This window comes from Colobus angolensis, unplaced genomic scaffold (assembly GCF_000951035.1).
Source record: "Colobus angolensis palliatus isolate OR3802 unplaced genomic scaffold, Cang.pa_1.0 Scaffold8, whole genome shotgun sequence".
NCBI lineage: Eukaryota > Metazoa > Chordata > Mammalia > Primates > Cercopithecidae > Colobus > Colobus angolensis.
The window spans coordinates 6,497,013-6,519,265 of NW_012121820.1; the positions used below are offsets into that span (position 1 = coordinate 6,497,013).

Here is a 22,253-nt window from a genome sequence, read left to right on the forward strand (position 1 = left end):
TTTGCAGTGAGTGAATACAAAGTGTGTGATCTGGGTTCGTTTCTAAGCTCAGGCTACAGCATTTCCCGCCTTTCACAGGCTGGCTCTGCTCCTGGCACGATCACCTGTAGTTTCCGCCTCTCATCCATTCTCGTTCTTTCTGCTAACAGCTCCTTGGGTTTCTCATGGGGAACTGCCTGCTGCACTGCAGGTAGCTTGGTGGGCTGTCTATCAAGTTGTCTAACCCTGCCTAGCTGAGAGGCAGGCACAGGTCCCAGGCACAGCTGATCAGCCCCTCTCTCCTGGGACTGGAGCAATTCAAGGAAAAAACAGTAGCTGTAAGGCCTAAAGGTGCCACCTCATCAGCTCCTGCTCCTTGGGAGCCCCAAGGGAGCTTCCTCCCATTATTCTCCCAGATCGTGAAAACTCCTTCACACCCTCCCAATCAATTTCCTTGTGGTTAAGTTAGCCACAGCCAGCCTTTGTTGCATTTGAACATAAAATCTGGCCAGGCATGGTGGCTCACACCTGTAATCCCAGCACTTTGGGAGGCTGAGGTGGGCAGATCACTTGAGGTCAGGGGTTTGAGATTAGCCTGGTCAACACAGTGACATCCCCGTCTCTACTAAAATTACAAAAATTAGCCAGGCCTGGTGGTGCATGCTTGTAATCCTAGCTACCAGGGAGGCTGAGGCAGGAGAATCACTTGAACCTGGGAGGCAGAGGTTGCAGTGAGCCAAGATGACATCACTGCACTCCAGTCTGGGCGACAGAACAACACTCCGTCTTAAAAAAAAAAAAAAAGAGTCAACATAAAATCTAACTTTTGGAGCCACTCCCTGCTTCTGGAGCCTCAGGCAAGTCCCTCAACTTCCCTGGAACTGTTCTCTCATTTGCAAAATAAGAAGAGTAACAATAATTCCTGATTTATTCACCTCAAGAAGGTGGTTTTGGAATTAAGTCAAATAATGTAAGAGTGAACTGTAAACTCTCAAACGTGCCTAAGTGCTTTTTTTTGGCCTAGTTTTGAAGTCTCAGCTGATGCCTCCTCTTATGGGAAGTCTTCCTTGACTACCTCAGCCATGTGGATACCTTCTTTCTCCCATCTATGCCTAGTCTCTACTCTCAGCAAGGAACTGATCAGATGTAGTCTTGCATAACTCATTCTTTTATATGCATAATACAATCAAGTTAAATCATTTACTTTTTAATAGTTTTAATTTTTATCAAATTAAATACTCAAAAGGTTCCACAAGGCTTGTTATAAGACTGCAGTTTCCCTGCCATGCCCTCTATTCCCCGTTTGTCATCACCTTCAACTCTTTCCTTCATTCATTACCTTCATACTCACTGCCCTGTCTCTAAATTGCATGGTTATAATTACACGGTTTTTGATTTTTCACTTTGAGGCATTATTTGATCCCACTATGGCCAATGTGGATTTTCTTCTTGCTACCTTTACCGCACATATGCATCCTTCTCATTCTCTTTTCCTCCTAAATAGAGTCATGGCTTTGTTTGTTTTCTTGAGACAGTGGTCTTGCTCTGTTGGTCAGACTGGAGTGCAGTGGCACCACCTCGGCTCACTGCAGCCTCTAACCCCTGGGGTTAAGGGATCCTTTAACCTCAGCCTCCCGAGTAGCTAGGACTACAGGTACACACTACTACGCCTGGCTAATTTTGGATTTTTTTTTTTTGTACAGATGGGATTTTGCCATTTTGCCCAGGCTAGTCTCAAACTCCTGGGCTCAAGTGATCTGCCTACCTCGGCTTCCCAAGAGTGAATGGCTTTTATTGGGTTAGTAGTCAGAGTTCATGCTGCGGTGCTTACTGCATAGGCTGACTGCTTTGATGACTCAGTGTCCTCACATCTTCACCCTTTGAAGTGTGACAGTAAAGCTCCTCCCTTCAAGAGGTGGGGTTACCACTCCATTTAAATCTGGGCTGGCTTATTGTTTACTTTTGCTGACAGAATGCAGCAGAAATGATCTGGGCGCGTTTCTAAGCCCCAGAGTACCGTGCTGATCACCTTTCATAGCACACCAGTTCCAAATGGCACGCCAGTTCCAAAGGGAGGACTAAAGATGGGTCTCTCTCCTTGAAAGGAACACTGCTTAGGCCACGAGAAAAAGCCTGGACTTGCCTGCTGGAGGATGAGAGACCACATGAAGCAGAGACAAGCTGTCCCAGCTGAGGCCATTCTCTACCAGCTAATCTACTAGCTGACCCTGCAGACACATGCAGGAGTCCAGTCTAGCTCAGTAGAACCTCTCTGCCAACTCACAATCTCACGAGCTGAATAAATGCTTATTGTTTGACGCCACTAAGCCTTAGGGGGATTTGTTACATAGCTGACTGATAACACAGCTAAGCCAGGTAGTAAACTATGATTACTTTTCATGCCTTTCATTATCCCCTGGAACTAATAATGATCTTTTAAAAATCCTCTCAGTACATTCAGATGTACCAGGTATTTTATCAATTTCACTTCTTCAAGATGTCTCTCTCAGCACCTGCTGAGCTACTTCAATCAGGACCAACTGCACCTGTCACTTATTCTCTGGAAGCCAGAGTCAATGGGAAAATGCCTTAAAACTATGAAGGAAAATTATTATTTCCAAACAAAAATTATATACGCAGCCAAACTGTCATGAAGGAGAGTAGAACAAAGACATTTTCAGGAAGGAGGGGAATGCAATCTCTGAAAACAAAATTGTGAAGCCTTTGCTGAGACCCTGCTGTAGGCCAGGCTCTGGGTGAGGCCAGGCTAGGTGGGCACGAAGCATCTCAGTCTGAGACAGAGGCTGCCAGGCCCCTGCTTGTCACACACGTGGCTGTCTGCTCCCTCATGGGGGAATGCCCTGGAATCTTATTTCTGCTAAGTGAAAACACAAGTGAAAACTCCCCACCTGGCAGCCCTTTGTTTATTTGTTTATTCAACAAATATTTGTCCAGTGGAGGTGCCAGGCACTGTGCTGGGTATCAGGATAAAGCTGTGAACACATCAGACCCAGTCCCTGTGCTCCGTGAGCTAAGAGACAGAAGAGTTCATTCCAGAGGCTTTTAATTTGTACCCTTGAGACGGTCACATGGATCACCAGGGACATGTTATGTGGTTAAGAGCAGTGGGGTGGCCGGACATGGTGGCTCACACCTGTAATCACAGCACTTTGGGATTTGAGCCTAGGATTCGAGACCAGCCTGGGGAAAGTGAGATCCCCGTCTCTACAAAAAACATAAAAAATTAGCTGGGCATGGTGGTACATGTCTGTGGTCCCAGCTACACAAGAGGCTGAGCTGCGAGGATCGCTTGATCCCAGGAGGTTGAGGCTGCAGTGAACTGTGTTTGCGCCACTGTGCTTCAGCGTGAGTGACAGAGTGAGACCCTGTCTCAGAAAAATAAAATAAAAAATAAAGAGCAGTGGGCCACTTCCTGGCTTTCATCCCTCCTAAGCTGGGTGACCATGACTGAGTCACATCATCTTTCTGGGCCTCAGTTTCTCTGGAAATGGGTATAAAGGGAGCAGCTGGGCCTTATAGATTCACGGTGGGGATTAAAGGAGAGAGAGGGTGTAAAGCCAGAGCAGTCCGTAAAGGTCGCTCATCACAGTTCTGTCTGCTGATGTGGAGCTGGGGAAGCCTGAGTGTCCTCCCTGAAGACAGGGGGAATAAGGAAGGCCTGGAGCACCGGGGACTTTGTGCAGCGGTCAGACGCCGGCCCCCGGCCGCAGCACTGTGGACCTGAGGGCTCAATCATCCTTTGCTGTGGGGCCATCCTGTGCATTGTGGGATGTGTAGCAGCATCCTTGGCCTCCACCCACTAGATGCCAGTAGTACCCCATTTCCCAGAAACGTTTATGACATTGCCAAATGTCCCCTGGGGGCCAAAACTTCCTCTGGTGGAAAACTGTTGTGTTAGAGTGCTAGAGTTGTATGTATGACAATGTGGGAGCATCTAAAACCACAGTGCAGGCAGGGTGCGGTGCCTCATGCTTGTAATCCCAGCACTTTGGGAGGCTGAGGCAGGAGGATTACTTAAGCCCAGGAGTTCGAGACTAGCTTGGGCAACATGACGAGACCCCGTCTCAGAAATAAGTAAGTAAAACCATAGCGCAGAGGGAGAAAGGTAAGAAACACAGGGTATTTAAACGATGCCACCTAGACACGTAAGAAATGAATACACACACAAAAAGAGAATGTGCATTTTACAGGAAACAAACAAAAGGCTATATACTGAGCTATATAGGGACAGGAGGGGAAGGAGCACAAATAGGTTTAAAAGGAAACACATTGGTACCTACGTGAAACAAGAAAGGGGCCTTGTGTGGACAAAGAATATGGATAACGCATGCTGTGCATTTGAGGCTTAACTTAAGAAAATAATAAAGTTGATAGTGAGTGCTCGGTGTATAGGAAATGTGCAGTAAAGCTTGAGGAATTTGTTCTGGAGGAATTGGCTGGTTGCCAATAGGGGGAGAAGCTATCAGGTCTCTTCAGGGGGAGACCCTGGATGGAAAACAGGGCATCTTTGCAGCTTAGTGGTGAGAATTAGGACTCCCTTTACCTTCTTTATCTGTGGCTGGTCTGCCTCCAAAATATACCCAGCCCACTGTGCTCCTCCCCGTCTGCATCTCCACTCCCTGGGTGGAGAGAAGAGTAAGCTAAGAAAGACCAGTTCAGTCTTTCAGATAAACTAGCGCAGTAGCCTCCTCACCCATCGCCAGGATTCCAACCTGGTCACTTTTTACTCTCCTCTCCCCGGGGAGCAGCCAGAGGGATTCCTTAAGAATGGAACTCGGGCTGAACTTGGTAGCTCACGCCTGTAATCCCAGCACTTTGGAAGGCTGAGGTGTGAGGATCGCTTGAGCCCAGGAGTTTGAGACCAGCCAGTGAGAACTCTCTTCTCTTAAAAATAAATTAGCTGGGCACAGTGGTATGCACCTGTAGTCCCAGCTACTTGGGAGGCTGAGGTGAGAGGACTGCTTGAGCCCAGGAGGTTGAGGCTGCAGTGAGGTATGATCGTGCCACTGCACTCCAGCCTGGGTGACAGAGCAAGACCCTGTCTCTAAAATAAATAAATAAAAAATAAAGATAAATAAGAATGGAACTCAGATTCCATTTTCATCCATTTGTGTTGCTATAAAGGAATACCTGAGGCTAGGGAATTGTTCAAGAAAAGAGGTTTACTTGGCTCACAGTTTGGCAGGCTGTACAGGAAGCATGGCATCAGCATCTGCATCTGGTGAGGCCTCAGGCTGCTTCCACTCATGGTGGAAAGCAAAGGGGAGCCAGCGTGTGCAGATCACATGTGGAGAGAGAGGAAGAGAGAGAGGGGAGGGAGCTGCGAGGCTCTTTTCAACCACGAGTTCTCATGGGAACTAAGAGAACTCACTGACTCCTGCAAGAATGGCACCAAGCCATTAATGAGGGATCCGCCTCCAGGATCCAAACACCTCCCATTAGGCCCTACCTTTGACAATGGGGATGAAATTTCAACATGAGACTTGGTGGAGCTCAACAAACTATATTGAAACCAGGGCAGACTCTGTCGTTCTACTCCAAATCTCCACCAGCTGCCACTTCAGAGTCAAAGTCTGCTCTGCTCCAGCCACACTGGCCTCCTTGCTGTCCCCTCACACTCCCCAGGCAAACTTCTGCTGCAGGGCCTCTGCATGTGCCATTCCCTCTGCCTTCCACTAGATTTCTGTTCCTCCACTTCCTTCAGGCCTTACTCAAAATTTAGCTTCTCTGTGCGACCTCCTTCCCTGGCCACATTTTCTCAAATATAATTTCAACTTCTCTTTTTCTCTGGATTATTATTTCTTCTTCTTTCTCCTTCCCTTCCCTTCCTCCTCCTCCTCCTCCTCTTCCTCCTCCTACTTCTTTCTTCTCCTTCTTCTCTCTTCTTCTTCTTTTTTTTTCTTCTTTCTTCTTCCTTCTTCTTTTTTGTTTTTTCTTTCTCTTTTTCTTTTTTTAGAGACAGGGTCTCATGTTGCCCAGGCTGGTCTTGAACTCCTGGCCTCAAGCAATCCTCCTGTCTCAACCTCCCAAAGTGCTGGATTATAGGATGCACCACCACGCCTGCCCTTGTATTTCTTTCTTTTTCTTTTTTTTTGACACAGAATCTCACTCTGTTGTCCAGGCTGGAGTACAGTGGCATGATCTCGGCTCACTGCAACCTCTGCCACCTGGGTTTAAGTAATTCTCATGCCTCAGCCTCCCAGAGAGCTGGAACTACAGGTGCGTGCCAGCACGCCTGGTTAATTTTTGTATTTTTAGTAGAGACAGGGTTTCACCATAATGGGCAGGCTGGTCTTGAACTCCAGGCCTCAAGTCATCTGCTTGCCTCAGCTTCCCAAAGTCCTGGGATTACAAGTGTGTGCCACTGTGCCTGGCCGCTTGCATTTCTATGCATCTTGCTTATCTTCCCTCCTCTCCAAAAGGATATCAGCTCCATGAGGGCAGAGTTTTTAATGGACGTTGTTCCCTGCTGCATCCCCAGGGCCTAGAACAGTATACCTGGCATGCAGGGGGCACTTGATAAATATTTGTTGAATAAAATGAGGAAATGCATAAATTTCTATGGAGACCACTAATGGTATCTCGGTGGGTTGATTCATGGGTTTGTTGTGCCCCCAATCACTGTGACAACTGCAAATGCCTCCCTTTTCCCAACACTCCCTTCTACTCCAGTTTGCTCCCTGAAGGATCTGGTGTATCCGCCGACAAGGACATGGGCGAGACGTGAGTTGTTACTCTCTTTTTGCTCCCTCACTTCCCTGTTTTCCAGCCTCCCATTCACAAGGCCGCAGATTTTGAGCTTTTCGGCCTTGGGGTGGTAAGCAAGCGGCATTGGCTTCTTGTCCTGACTTCTAACAGCTGAAGGATGGAAGGGGGTTTTCAGAGGCCTCCCTACCCTGCCGCGTGTGCCAGGAAGTAAAACCTAAGAGAGTGACAGTCTGGGCCAGGGGTCAGGCAGATATGACCACGGCTAGCCTCACTGAGATTCCAGATCCCACCAGACCTGAAGCACGCCTAGGGACAGGAATCAGACACGTCAGCAGTGTCATAAGTGCACAGAGGACTCGTGGTCCATGAGCTCGTGCTTTGTGACCTCCCTGGAAGTCTGATATAACCTGGGGAGGAAGGAAAAAGAACCCAGCAGAACAAAGGCTGGAACTAGGAATTTCACTGCACTACAGAAAACCAAAATTCTATTTCATACATGCTGTGTGGGTTGAGATCCCTCCCTGCTACTAACATTTAAAATATTCCCTTGATTACAGTCATGTAACCAACAAACATTTACTGAGCTCCTACCATGTGCCAGGCCCTGTGCTAGGTTCGGGGGCTACAGCTGGGAGGCAGACCACCCTGGTGCCTGCCATGCCAGGCCAAGCCACAGGGCCTGAGGCAAAAGGAAAAATGTGGCCCCTACATACACTTATCAAAACATTTTTCTGCATTTTGACTCAAGTGGAAAAAGTTAATAAAAGCTCTACAGTAAAAAAAACAAAAAACAAAAACCAAAAGATGACTATAAAGCCCCTTGTTGGCCAATCTGTTCCCACCATTGCCAAGGCTCATAAACCTGCCTTGTGGGGAGGTAACAGCCACTCGGGCCAGGGAGTCAGGGGCTGATTGGAAACTGTTCCCATTGCACAATAACGCAGGGCTGTAACACACACAACCACTGGTCTTTATTTACATTTTGATTTTCTTTCATGATCAATTTTTTGGCATCAATTTTGATTTTTAAAATATTGCATTAAAATATGATTGAGCTTGATTACTCTGTTTTTCAGTACCCACTTAAATTTTGTGCCTACAAAATGCTAATTCTAGCCCTGGTGCTTGTTTTCATACAGTTTACATTCAAATGTGCGTGTGTTGGAGAGGGCAGGTAATAAATAATACATATTTAATGCATCAGGTGGTGATAAAGCTTTTTTGATGAGGAAACATTTGGGCAGGTTCCTTTTTTTTTGAAACACAGTCTTGCTCTGTCGCCCAGACTGGAGTTCAGTGGTGTGATCTCGGTTCACTGTAACCTCTGTCTCCCAGGTTCAAGTGATTCTCCTGTCTCAGCCTCCCGAGTAGCTGGGATTACAGGTGCCTGCCACCATGCCCAGCTCATTTTTGTATTTTTAGTTGAGACAGGGTTTCACTATGTTGGACAGGCTGGTTTTGAATTCCTGGCCTCAAGTGATCTGCCTGCCTCAGCCTCCCAAAGTGCTGGGATTACAGGCGTGAGCCACTGTGCCCAGCCACTGGGCAGATTCGTGAATAAAGGAGCCATGTAGAAAATGGGGAGATGGGCATTCCTGGCACAGAGAACAACAGCAAGTGCAAAGGCTGTGTTGAACCACAAAAAGTAAAACCAATGGAGATGCCAATTATAAGGTCAAGACCAGTCATAAGAACAAAGCTGGAGGAATGTTAGTTTCCATTTTGGAAACTTACTACAAAGCTATAGTAATCAAGACACTGTGGTACTGGCATAAGGGCATACATATAGATCTGTGGGATAAAATTAAGAGTCAAGAAATAAACACATTTATGGCCAATTGATTTTTTTTTTAATTTTTGAGATAGAGTCTGGCTCTGTCGCCCAGGCTGGAGTGCAATGGCACGATCTTGGTTCACTGCAGCCTCCACCTCCCGGGTTCAAGGGATTCTCATTCCTAAGCCTCCCAAGTAGCTGGGGTTACAGACGTGCACCATCTCATCTGGCTAATTTTTGTATTTTTAGTAGAGGTGGAGTTTCACCATGTTGGCCAGGCTGGTCTTGAACTCCTGGCCTCGTGTAATCCACCTGCCTGGACCTCCCAGAGTGCTGGGATTACAGGTGTGAGCCACTGCGCCTGGCTGTCAATTGATTTTCTGACAGGATGCTGAGACAATTCAGTGGGGGAAAGAAGAGTCTTTCCAACAAATGCTACTGGGACGACTTGACAGTCACAGGTGAAAGAATGAGGCTGCACCCCTGCCTCACATCATACAGGCAAAGTAACTCGAATGGACCATAGACCTAAATGTAAGAGCTAAAATAAGGAAATTCTTAGAAAAAAGTGCAGGAGTAAATCTCCATGACCTAGGTTAAGCAATAGGGTCTCAGATATGACACCAAAAGCAAAAGTAAACAAAGAAAATATACATAAACTGCACTTCATAAAAATAAAAAGCTTGGTATTTCAAAGGACACCACAAAGAAAATGGAAAGACAACTCACAGAATGAGAGAGAAAATATCTGCAAATCACATATCTGACAACAGACTGGTATCCAGATATATAAAAACTCTTATAATGATATAAAGACAAACCAATTAAAAATGAGCAAAAGATTTGAATAAATATTTTTCCAAAGAAGATATACAAATGGCCAATAAGCACATAAAAACATCATTAGTCATTTGTCAACATTATTAGGGAAATGCCAGTCAAACCCACAATGAGATACCACTTCATACTTACTAGGACTGTAGCCAAAAGGACAGACAACAATATATTGATGAGGATGTGGAGAAACTGGAGCCATTTTATATGGCTGATGGGAATGTAAAATGATACAGTCACTTTGGAAAATAATCTGGCTGTTCCTTAAAAGTGTTAAATCTAGAGTTACCATGTGGCCCAGCAACTCCACTCCTAGGCATATACCTAAGAGAATTAAAAACATATGCACATGCAAATACTTGTATGCCAACGTTCGTAGCAGCATTACTCATAATGGTCCAAACTTCAACTATCCAACTGATAAACTGATAGACAAAATACAGTTTATCCATGAAATGTGATACGGTCTGGCTCTGTGTCCCCACCCAAATCTCATCTTGAATCATAATCCAAATTGTAATCCCCACGTGTTGGTGGAGGAACCTCGTGGGAGGTGACTGGATCATGGGGGTGGTTTCCCCCATGCTGTTCTCATGGTGGGTGGGTTGTCACTAGGTCTGACGGTTTTATAAGGGGGTCTTCCCCCTTCACTCTGCACTTTCTCTCTCCTACTGACTTGTGAAGAAGGAAGTGTTTGCTTCCTCTTCCGCCATGATCACTAACTTTCCTGAGGCCTCTCCCACCATGCAGAACTGTGAATCGATTTAACCTATTTCCTTTATAAATTATCCAGTCTCGAATATTTGTTTACAGCAGTGTGAAAATGGACTAATACACAAGGGAAAATTATGTGGCCATTAAAAGGAATAGAATACTGATACATGCTATAACACATATGATCACATGTACTGTGTGATTCCCTTTATATGAAATATCCAGAAGAGGCAAATCTGCAGAGAAAGAAAGTAGATTAGTGGTTGTCAGGGGCTAGGGGGAGGAGGAAATGGAGGGGGGGCGGTGACTGTTAATGAGTATAGGGTTTCTTTTTGGAGTGATGAAAATATTCTAAATTAGAGTGGCTTCAGACCTACAAACCTTGTGGTCCCTTAGGCCTCTCAAACATAACTAATTTTATTTTTCCTCATTAGTTTTCTATTTAATTGTTTTTTCTTTTACTATACGGTACTTTGGGCTAGAAATTGTTAGTCGTCCTCTAATACCCATTCTTCTTTTCTCCCTCTCAGGTGATGGTTGGACAACTGTGTGAACATACTAAAAATTACTGAATTGTATACATTGAAAGGGCAAATTATGATATGTGGATTGTATCTCAATAAAACTGTTATTAACAACAACAACAGGTCCTGGAGCTGAGCTTCATATTGGTAGTGGGCTGCCTAGAAGGCAAGGCACAAAAGGAAGAATCAGGGTGACTCCCCAGGAATCCCTGGAGGAAAGCTGACTAATCCCTTTTAGAATCCCTTCCTGGCCACAGGCAAAGGCTCTTGACCACCTTGCATTTGCCTAATACCAGCTGGAAAAAAACAGAGTTCAGAGACTGCGGAGGAGGGTGGTAGGGGAAAGGAGGGGTTAGGAAAGAGGCAGCAGTCACTGGCTGCTCCAGCTCTCCAGGGAATTTCTAATGGATCCACAAGATGCTGGGAGATACAGCTACCAAAGGGATGTTCTGGCTCTGAGCACTGGGGAGGAAGAAATGGAAAGGAAGTGAAGAGATGACAGCCTCAAGCAGCACATCCCTTGATTGGGAACAGGAAGGCAGCCCAGTTTCTGTCTTAAAATTCAAACACCCTATTTTGAATCATTTCCCAATCATTTTAGCTTTGTTGGTCTCAGTTCCCCAAATAAACAGCAAGTCCCCCATCTGGCTGGTACTATTAATGATTTTGGCTTTCTGCATGGTGCGCAGCATGATGGCCACAAGCAAAGTGTTGCTGGTTCTTGTCATAGATGTTCAGGGGATCTTGGCATCCAGTGCCCATTCACTGCACATCCATGGCCGTCATGCTCTTCTGGAAGGATTACTCCAGTTTCCCTTGGGGGACCATCCCCCTCCTCACTCTATTTGGTTGTGGTGGAGCTGATCTGCCCCTCCATTCCCATGCCAGGAATGGACTCTTGATTTGGCTGGCCAATCAGAGCTACAGAGGTTGGCATATGGATGGGCATGTGACCCAGTCTGGGACACTAAGATTCAAGCCTAGAAATTGTGCTGGAATGTGGGTACTAGAAGTTTCCAGTTTTTAGTTGGGATTGCTGAGAGGGAGTTACCACATGGAGAAAATTGGCTGAGAGATACAGAATGACCTAAGAACATTGCTTAAACATCTGGATCCAGCCAGACCTGAATCCTAGGTATCCCTGGGTTTTTCAATTATTGTGCTCCAATAAATTTTCTTTGTAGCTTAAATATGTTGTACTTCAAACTGAGTCTTATACTTGAAGACAGCTATTAATAACAAGTTTCACATGGCTGCAGTGCTGGGGAAGTACAGAGAGAAAGAACTGTGAGCCAGAAGCTGAGGCCATGAGTTTTGGTTCTGTCATGAATATCCCACCAACTACGTAACTTCAGTTACTCTGTCTGCAAAATGGGGCCCACAGTTCTCCTCTAGATCCTTATTACTTCTCTGACATCCAAGCTTAGAGCCATAGTGCAGACCTCTCTCTGGAGCTTCAGACCTACAAATCTTGTGGCCCCTTAGGCCTCTCAAACATAACTAATTTTATTTTTCCTCATTAGTTTTCTATTTAATTGTTTTTCCTTTTACTATACGGTACTTTGGGCTAGAAATTGCTAGCTGTCCTCTAATACCCATCCTTCTTTTCTCTCTCTCAGAGTAATAGAGTCTCTAAATTTTAACTGGCCATGACTGCCTCAAATAAAGACTACATTTCACAGACTCCCTTGCAGCTAGATGAGACCACCTGACCAAGTTCTGCCCAATAGGATAAGAGCAGAAGTGATGCCTGCAACTTCTGAGTCTGGTCTTTAAAAAAGAGGGGCTTGCTGGGTGTGGTGGCTCAGGCCTGTAATCCCAGAACTTTGGGAGGCTGAGGTGAGAGAATCACTTGAGCCCAAGAGTTCAAGACCAGCCTGGGCAACACAGTGATATCGCATCTCTACAAAAATTTTTCACACATTAGCTGGGCATGGTGGCACTTGCCTGTAGTCCCAGCTACTCAGAAAGCTGAGGTGGGAGGATTACTTGAGTGAGGAGTTTGAGGTTACAGTGAGCTATGACTGTGCTACTGCACTCTAGCCTGGGCAACAGAGCAAGACCCTGTCTCTAAAAAAATTAATAAAAATAATAAAAAAAGAGGGGCAAGAAAATAAAAATATCAAAAGAGAGGGGCAAGTCCTCCTTTTCCTATCCCTGCTTCTTACTGGCTGGAATGCAGACATGGGGGTAAGCTACAACTTATCTTGCCAATGCAGGTGACACTCCAAAAAATGGCAGGGAACAAGACTGTAGAGGCCGTGGTCTCTGGTGCTGCACAGCAGTTTCCCCAGCTTGAACTGCTTCCATCTGAACTGCTGGGGAGTGAAACTTGCATCTTGTTTAAGTCACAATTATTTTGGGTCTCTCTGAAAGTTGCTAGATTTAGCAAATGAAAACACTCATTCCTCACCTTAGTGAGAGCTGGAGGAGGGAAGGGAAAATTCTAGGAGAGTCATGAAGATGGCACAGGTGATCTGGGTGCTCCAAGAGCTTTTCACCTCAGTTTTCCCTGGACATCCAGAGGTCACACAGGAAGGCAGGTGAGCTTGAGTCTGATTCTCATGCTTTCTTGGATAATCTTACTCCCTCTGAGCCTCAGTTTCTCCTTATGGACAATGGACACTAACTGAACATGATGGTCTCTCAAGTCCTTCCAGCTCTAATCTTCTATGATTCTGTAATTCTAGGATGGATGTTGAAACTCAGATACCAATGGGGCCAATGTCTCTCAAGTCCTTCCAGCTCTAATCTTCTATGATTCTGTAATTCTAGGATGGATGTTGAAACTCAGATACCAATGGGGCCAATGTCTCTCAAGTCCTTCCAGCTCTAATCTTCTATGATTCTGTAATTCTAGGATGGATGTTGAAACTCAGATACCAATGGGGCCAGAGAGTCCCAAGAATGGGTTAACCAGGCCAGGTGGGGGCTGTGATGGGCTGGAGAATGTCCACCCCCTCTAAGAGGGCAGTCCTCCTCCACTCCTGTTGATTGCTGCCCCAGGGGAATGCAGGATTGCCAGATTCCTAATTTTTCAAGAAGAGCTGGAAATCTAGATTGTTTTGGTCTGTGCAATCTCCTGATTTTTAAATGTTGGCGACACATTCACATTTTTTCAAACACTCTGGGGGCCAAAGAGAAATATCTGCAGTATGAATTTGGTCAGTGGCCACCAGTTAAAAATTTCTGTTTTGATACTATTTTCCTTCCTTCCTTCCTTCGTTTAACAAATATTTACTTGACACCTACTAAGTGGGAGACACCGTTCCACGCACTGGTGATAAAGCTATGAACACAACAAAACCAAACAAAAGGTCCCTGTCCTCATGCAGCTTAACATTCTAGGGGATTGCCCTGATTCATTCATTCGACGAATATTTATTGAGCAGTTCTGCCCTGTGCACTGTGTGTGGTTGGGGAGATAAAAAATAATGTTCGTGGTCTCTGCGCTTATGGTGCTTATAGTCTAGAAGGAAGACGTACAACAAACATAATTATGACATGAATGGAAAACATGGTTATGAGGAGAGATGCAATTTGGATGGAGAGGAGTAGTGAGGAAAGGCTTTTTGGAGGAAGCTACATTTTAAACGAGAACTGAAAGATAAGTAGGATTTAATTCAATAAAAGAACATTCTAGAACATTTTAGATGATAATAGAGGCTTCCAGTGTGCCCCTGCTCCACATCCTCTCAACTATCACCATTCCTGTACATATATGAAGAAGCCTTCCACAGTTAGCATTTCTGATGCTCTACCCTGGGGCTCTCTTTTTATTGATTGATTGATTGAGACAGGGTCTTCCTCTGTTGCCCAGGCTGGAGTGCAGTGGTGCGGTCACAGCTCACTGCAGGCTCAAGCAATCCTCCCTTCTCAGCATCCTGAGTAGCTGGGACTAAAGGCACACACCACCACACCAGGCTAATTTTTAAGTTTTTTAAAGAGATGGGGTCTTACCATGTTGCCCAGACTGGCCTTAAGCAATCCTCCCATTTTGGCCTCTCAAAGTGCTAGGATTATAGGTGTGAGCCACCAAGGTTGCCCCCTGCGGCTTCTTGGTGACAGGCCAGAAGTGCAGGGAGACAATTCCCAGGAAAAGCCTTCAACCCTTGATGGAAGGGAATTTGCAGGTAAATATCCCAGCTCCCTCACTCCTTGGGTGGGTTAACACTGCCCCTGGTGGACCTGCACCCCAGCCGCCCACGGCAGTAACTATTATATTTGTGTAATCTGTATTGGCTTCCTTTCCCTCATTGCCTGAATTCCCCACTCTGTGCCCGGTGCTTCCTGGGATTACCTCCCAGATAGACTACCCGCACTCACTCCTTGTCTCAGGATCTTCTGGGAGAAACCCAGCAGTGATGGGAGAGAATGTGGCAGGTTCAAGGACTGGAAACAACTCAGGGTAAGTAGCAGGAAAGGAGGCTGGAGAGTAGGGCAGGAGGCCACTCATGAAGAGCCTCAGAGGCTGGGGGTAGGCTTGTCAATGGCAAAGCCACTGAAGAATTTTTGGCTGGAGAGAGATACGGTCAAGCTTGTATTTGAGGATGACTCCAATGTAGGGGGCTGCAGTGGGCAAGAGTGGAAGCTGGGAGACCAGATAGGAAGCCGAGTTGAAGGTGAAGATGGCTGGACCTGGCTGGTGAGGTGGGAGAGAGGTGGTTGGCAGTGAAGAATGGCATGGGCCAGGGGACATAGGGCCCAGAAAGAACTCAGGGCTTTGTCCTTGACTTGAGGGAGATCACAGTTTGGTTTTAGGAATGCTGGTGAGACACAGATACAAAAATCATATCCAAGATCACACATCCCTATGCAATCCATACTGAGTTGTTGCATGGAGCTATGGAACTTCACAGCAGGCTGCCTCTAAGGGCAAGACGAGTGAGTGCCTGTGTCTCATTGGAGGTGACTTTATAGGAGTGGTTAGGAAAACCATAAAACACTGCGACTTAGTGGGCAACTTACTACTGTGGCCCCTGTGGGATAGCCCAAATTTTTGCAATGGCCGCGGAGCCCATTCTTCAGTGTTTTCAGCAGTTCTTGACTCTGCCATCTTTTCCCTAAGCTGTGCATGGTCCAAAAATGCATGCCGGATTTCCCACAGGCACTGCTAGACATATTAACGGCATTCCTACACGGCAAGAGGTTTCTGCACCACCAACACCATTTTTATATTCTTTACAACATAATGGCAGACGATAAATCTATCTTGCTAATTACACATCCAGCTTGTTATAACCCCCATAAAAAACATGAGCAGCTGGAAAAGCCATGAAGTGATGTCAAATCATATTCCTGGTCTCTAAATAGAAACAGAAATATTTTCCAGGCGCTGGCAAGTCTCAAGGTTCCTACCCATGCGTGGAAGCAGCTGCCAGTGGGTCACTCACCTCTGAGGAGATGAAAACTAGGCTGTCATCTTAAGTACTGTCCGTCCACCCCATGCGTCCCCCTGAAGAGATGACAGATGTCTAGGGCATCCACTCGTGGTCTGTTCAGTAGCCCATGGGATGCACCCAAATAATTGGCAAGGTTTGGGTTTTAGCAGTTGAGTTCATTTTTGCATTATTAAAGTGGTTTCAAGGTCTCTTCCATCTACCACCAATCAGCCAATAGCATTTGCCTAGAATTCTAACTAGATGGTTCCCCGACATAATTTGTTGATGATACATTTGCAAAACGATTGCTAAGATCCACACTGGAGCTGACAGTGCCTCCCCCTTGTCTCAAAAAAACAGAAGGGAAATTAAATTCATCTGCTGGAGACACTAGAATAAACAACAGGGAAGAAGAAAAGTACTTTACCTTGTTTTCTAGCTAGAATTACTGACTTTGGCTGCAGCATAGCCCACTGTTTTAGGAAGGGAGACAGCTGAAGACAACAAGTGTATTTCCTATCAAGTAAATGTTGATTGCTTCAAACGTTGGAAGAAAAGGCATGGGAGACAATAGAAGGGGAAGCTAATTAAATTTTCACATGGGAAAGGAAAATGCCATAGGAATTTTTAAACCTGGGCTGACTCCAAAGGGCAGCTTTTGTTGGAGAAGCTGCCTCATAAACTGTCCCCACAATTCCCAGGACAAACTGGCTGGACAGACAGTCATGTTGAAAACAAAAAGACAGAGAGAGAGAGAGAGAGAGAGAGAAAAAATGGATTCTTACCTTCCCGTATCTGGATGCAAAAGTCCCGGTGAGTAAGGAGTGAAAAATAATTATTGTCTCATCCAAGTCCCACACGAACACACGCTGTGATGAAAGAGAGGAAGAGAATGGAGACAAATGGACTCACTTGCGTCTGACTTAATGTCTGCAGAAATTCATTCCCTTGGAGGAAAAGAAGTCTTGAAAAACATTATCTTTAGGTTACAAAACATGTAACTCACTGATGTGTCCTGAATCCCCATCCAATCTTATCTGTGTCATGTGTATTCAGATGCCCAGTTTTTGGGCTCTTATCAACTCAAAAGATGTCAGAATCAAGAAGCCTGTCCTTGCCTTCCATATAAAAGCTCAACAAGGAGAATTCAGGCCAAAATCAACAACAAAAATCATATAACTGGTTTTATAAAATGAAATACTACCATTTTAAATTCACTGTTCACCATACGCTCAACTATTTCTGTTTTTAGCAAGTCTGGTGATCACCTCTATAATTCTAAGTAACATATTTATACCCTGACTTACTGATTTTTCAGCTTGAGACAATATCTTTTGACTGGGCCGTCTTAAAAGATGAGGGTTTAGCTCATGGAAATCTCTGTTCTTTCTCTGGAAACTTCCATTTTTCTCATATGTGCATCCCTCTATTCCAATTCTCCTTGGACATTCTCCCTTGGTTAAAAAGGTAAACAAATATGGAGCTATAGATATGGGAGTCCCTACCTTTTCCCATACATCCTCCCCCTCTAATGTCTATCAGCTGCAGCTTTACTTTCATATAGTCAATGAGGATAAACTGGTTTGTACATTGGTTTTATAACTAAGGCTAAATTTTCTGCACTCTGCCTATGTTAACTTTAAAAGTTAGTAACTAGTAATATAATTTACATTTTGTGATTATTGTTTACTACAGAGACAAGTAATATGCCAAGATTGCATTGTCTTCTCTGTGTCCAATGTCATATCCCCAGATCAGCTTTAAGAAGAGTGCCCCTACCATTGTATGCATTATCTTTACTTGTACCCCATCATAATTAAAATCATGTCATATCTCAGTTTGTTCATATATGTATCATACCTGTCTGGTGTAATTGTTTTGTTTTTGTCAGAATTTATTATTTTTTTTCTTGTTTGCAACAATGTACTTTCATTAAAATGTCAAATTCAGCCACACACTCTATATTGGAGATGTCTATCCTCAGCGATAGAAAGCTCCAATGTGGACTGGATCATTTTTAGGCTTGCTGCAGACTTCCCTTCATTGTATTTCTGGGTTGGATCCACTGTTTTCTGGATCCCAAGTTTCTTTTCCTTGGTTTTCTTCCTTGTTTTGCTTGAGTACATCCTTAAGTTGCTTTTCCCGAAATGGTACATGGAAAGTAATCTTCCTGAATTCTTGAATATCTGATGATATCTTTTTTTTTCTCTATAGTTTCTCCAGGTACAGAATTCCAATTGGAAAACAATGTCCTTTAGATCTTTGAAATAATTCTTTCACCATTATTTTTTAAGTGTCCAGTGTCACTGAAGAGAAATCTGGTATTTCATTGTTCCTCAGTCCTTGTAGGTTTTACTTTTTTTTTCTTTCTAGAATTTTAAAGGATCTTTTCTTTATACTTGGTATCCTCAAATTCCATGAGGATATATCTGGATATGGTCTTTTTTTTAATGAATTCTGTTTGGCACTTGAGCATTTTCAACCCAATGACTTGCATCTTTCTACAGATCTGAAAATTTTTATTTTCTTATTTCTTTTAATAAGTTTCTCCCATCTTTTCTACTGTTTTCTTTCTGTGAAATTCCCAATAGTCAAATCAAACCTTTTGGGTTGATATTGCCTTTCCTTGTATACAATATTTTTAAATAAATCTGTCTTTTTGATCAATGTTCTGGGAGATTTCTTAAACCTTCTCTTACAACCCTTATTAAATTTTTGATTTTTGCAGTAATTAAAAAATTTCCAATAACTTTTTTTCCAAGTGTTCCTTTCCCAGTAGCCTCCACTTCTTATTTTACACATGCAAGATCTTGAGTTTTTATAAGAAAACCAATTAGAATTTTCCTGTTAGTTTATATTTCTTAAATTACTTTGCTTCTAACTTATTCCATTTATTTATCTTGGCCTTTATTTTTTTTAATTAATTTTTTTTTTTTTTTTGAGACAGGGCCTCACTGTGTACTGTGGCATAATCATCACTCATTGTAGCCTAGACCTCTCCAAGCTCAAGCGATCCTCCCACCTCAGTCTCCTGAGTAGTGGGACTACAGGCATGTGATACCATGCCTGGCTAATTTTTGATTTTTCTTTTTGTAGAGACAGGGTCTCGCTATGTTGCCCAGGCTGTTCTTGAATTCCTGAATGTAAGCGATCCTCCCCACTTGGCCTCCCACAGTGCTGGCATGGTGAGCCACCATGCCTGGCTAATGTTGTTCTTTATTTTTCATACTGTTGATTTTCTTTATTTTTCTAGTGATCCTTATTTTCAAGGACAAAGGACCTGACTATCTCTGTAGCTGGTGTTGAGAAGGGGAGGCAAATATCTCTCCCCCAGTTTGCAATCTTGAATGGGCCACCTTTTAAAACTCTCTGGAGATCAATGGCTGTGTTAACACAATGGCATTTGCCATGCCTTTGAAAGTTAAGAGAAATATCTAGAATGAAAAAGGTATTAGCATCCCAGATAATCTGGTACGGGAATTTCTGAAACAATTAGTAAGGCTAAGTATTATTTCATAAATCTTTTGGACCAGGTATATTTATGTGCATATATGTGCTGGGCCATCATAGTAAGTATATTTCTTATTATGGGTCACGGTAAAAATGTTTGAAAATCAGTGCTTGAGGGGACTTTCTGAGATTCAAATATGCCAAGTCCTAACTTACCTGAATTCACTGAGGTTGAACTTAGAAAATTAAATTTAGAAATTTCAGTAATAGAATTTTTAAAAATCAGCAAATATTTTCAAATTTAGTGCAGGTTCTTACTTTATCCATTAAATCCCTTCTGAAAAAATCCATCCCTTTCTCCCACTACCTCACCATCCTGGATTCTGAGTGGGTAAGTTCCTGGTGGCCATTCTGCAGGTGACCCTATTCCCTAGGCCATCATGGTGCAGACCAGGGTGCATCCTTAACCCTGGGTGGGTCAGAGACCTTTTTTTTGCAATTTAAAATTGGGGCTAGGAAGAAAGTAATTGTCTTTTGGGGAGCGCTATTGGTGGCCAAATTTAGCCATGTGATCTGAAGGGGAGACAAGGGCAGTGTAAGGCACATGGATGTGCTTTGGTCAAGGACTAGGCTGAGATGGATATCCAGGCCTGCGTGACTCAGCGAGTTTGGTGTGCAGGCACACACCTCCACTTGTTAAATAACCTGTTTGTGTAAGTTCATACTTGGCTTGCAGTCACTATTGCCTGTGGAAGATATAATTGCCCTGCTGACACTGTGCACAAGGCATGGCTCTTGGCTCAGCTTGGCTCAATGTGGCTCTTGTGCAGGCGCTGGTGCCCAGAGAGGGAAGGAAGCTACTGGCCCCTGTAAGGGAGAATGACTGTCTTGCAGATGGACAGAGGAGAACCACGGCACAGCTTGCCATGCTTAAGAGCTGCTTAAGAGCCAAAGCAGACAGCCGAGATAAAGGTGGACAGTGTGAGAGAGCTAATGTGAGAAAGCTGCTGATGACAAAGCTGCTAAATAAAACTACATTTCACCTGCCTATGGCCCCAAGTGTTCTTTCTGCCCATCCACCCACTCCCCTTGGACTTCAGCATGGGCTGGACCCAGACCCTGGGACCTGACAGGCAGTCTGCAGAGACAAGAACAGAGGGTGAAAGATACAAAGAAACTAACACTTTACCAGGACCTGGTTTCATTGGGAGCAGAGGGAGAGGAGGAGTGAGGAGGCCCAGAGGAGAGCTGTGTCCAGTAACTAGTGCATGAGGGCACTGCCAGGACACTATGATTTGGGAGTTCTGTCGCCTTCACTGTGGCATGTGGGAAGAGAAGAAATACATGCAGTTTCTTGCCCCTGTCTCCCTGGCTGGTTCCAGTGCCTCGCTGATACTCTACTTTACTTCTGCCCTTAAGTTCTAAGAGAGGCCCTGCATCCTTAAAACAAATTCTGCTTTTTCACCTAAGCAGCTCAAGTTGGTCCCTGGCACGTGCAGCTGAAGGATTTTAACTAATACGTGCTCAGAATTTTCCTCCTTTCCACTTCTACATAATTTCTCTCCCGTGGGCTTCAGTCATTAGCAAAACAGCCAAAGACTTAAGAGGTGTGACCCAAGCAAACCCTCTATGATGACATTAAGCACAGAAGTGAAACACAGCTCACACCTTTTCAATAGTTCTTGCCCAGTGGTACTTACGCTGAAATCAAGAAGCAGATGTTTCCAGAATAATATCACCCTATAATCCCTGACTTCCATGCCATAACCCTTTCCACCTCTTTCTCAGTTTAATGGAAAAATCTCTCTCTACCCCTGCCGTTCCCCTAGGGAGAGCAGAAAACACGTTAAGTGACTGAATGATTTTCTTGGGGGGATGAAATATTATGTATGTGTGACTGTGTTTTCGAAGCTCTGCAACTTCAAGCTGGTAGGAGATCCTAGGAATATGGGAAGGCAGACAGCAAGTACAACCTGACGCCAATATGTTTTCTTTCAGCCTTTTGCAAAGGCCTAAGCCCACTGAAGGGACTGTGCAAAAATCTCTATTTGGGGGAAGGATGGAGCTTTAAGAATAAGGCAAAAGGCAAGAACAGAATTCCCTGGACTGAGAATGGCCCCAGGAACAGTGGGAACACTTGCTCTGCACCAGGTCTGTAGCATGCATCAAGGCTGCTGGTAGACCTCAGGAGGCTGACCAAGTATAGGGCACCAAGCATGATGTTCAGGATATTTAATACCTTCCAGGGTGATCAGAACCCACCCCAGCTATAAACAACTGCTACAGGTGAACTAGGGACCACTGGCTAAATATCAAATACCCTGAAGATGCTGAAGTCAGCATGTGTTGCTTGGAGGCCCCGGTCCCCAACCCTAGCTTCCATCCTCAGGGCTTCCGATAAGAGCATCCTAGTTTTCCTTCCCCATTGTGTGCTATTTTGGTGGGGCTGTCAATTAAGGGGCAAGTATAAGACCCAAGCTAGGCCACTGGGATGCTGTCTCCTTGGAAACGGACACTGAAGGACATGGCATGCACTCTAAAATGGTTTGCTTTCTGGCATTCCCAGATTTCTCAACAACGTTTTGTTACTTTCTTTCTAAACTTAGTTTTATGGCCTCCTCTCATTGTCCTTTCCTGGTAAATTCATTTTTGCTTAACTAACCAGAACTGGTTTCTTTTTTCTTTCTTCTGTTTTTTTCTTTTCTTTTTTTTTTTTTGAGATAGGGTCTCAATCTGTCACCCAGGCTGGAGTGCAGTGGCGTGGTCATGGCTCACTGCAGCCTCCACCTCCTGGGCTCAATCTATCCTCCCACCTCAACCTCCTGAGTAGCTAGGACTACAGGTGTGCGCCACCATGCCTAGCTAATT

General features: G+C 44.5%; 1 protein-coding gene across 1 annotated transcript in view; it reads right to left on the reverse strand.

The window, feature by feature from the left end:
• The window catches only part of EYA2 (EYA transcriptional coactivator and phosphatase 2), a 216,009-nt gene that overhangs the window by 80,800 nt on the left and 112,956 nt on the right, over nt 1-22,253 (reverse strand). Inside the window, exon 9 of the mRNA XM_011928851.1 lies at nt 16,721-16,804. Within this exon, the coding sequence (XP_011784241.1) occupies nt 16,721-16,804 (84 nt within the window). The remainder of the gene's footprint in view (nt 1-16,720; nt 16,805-22,253) is intronic.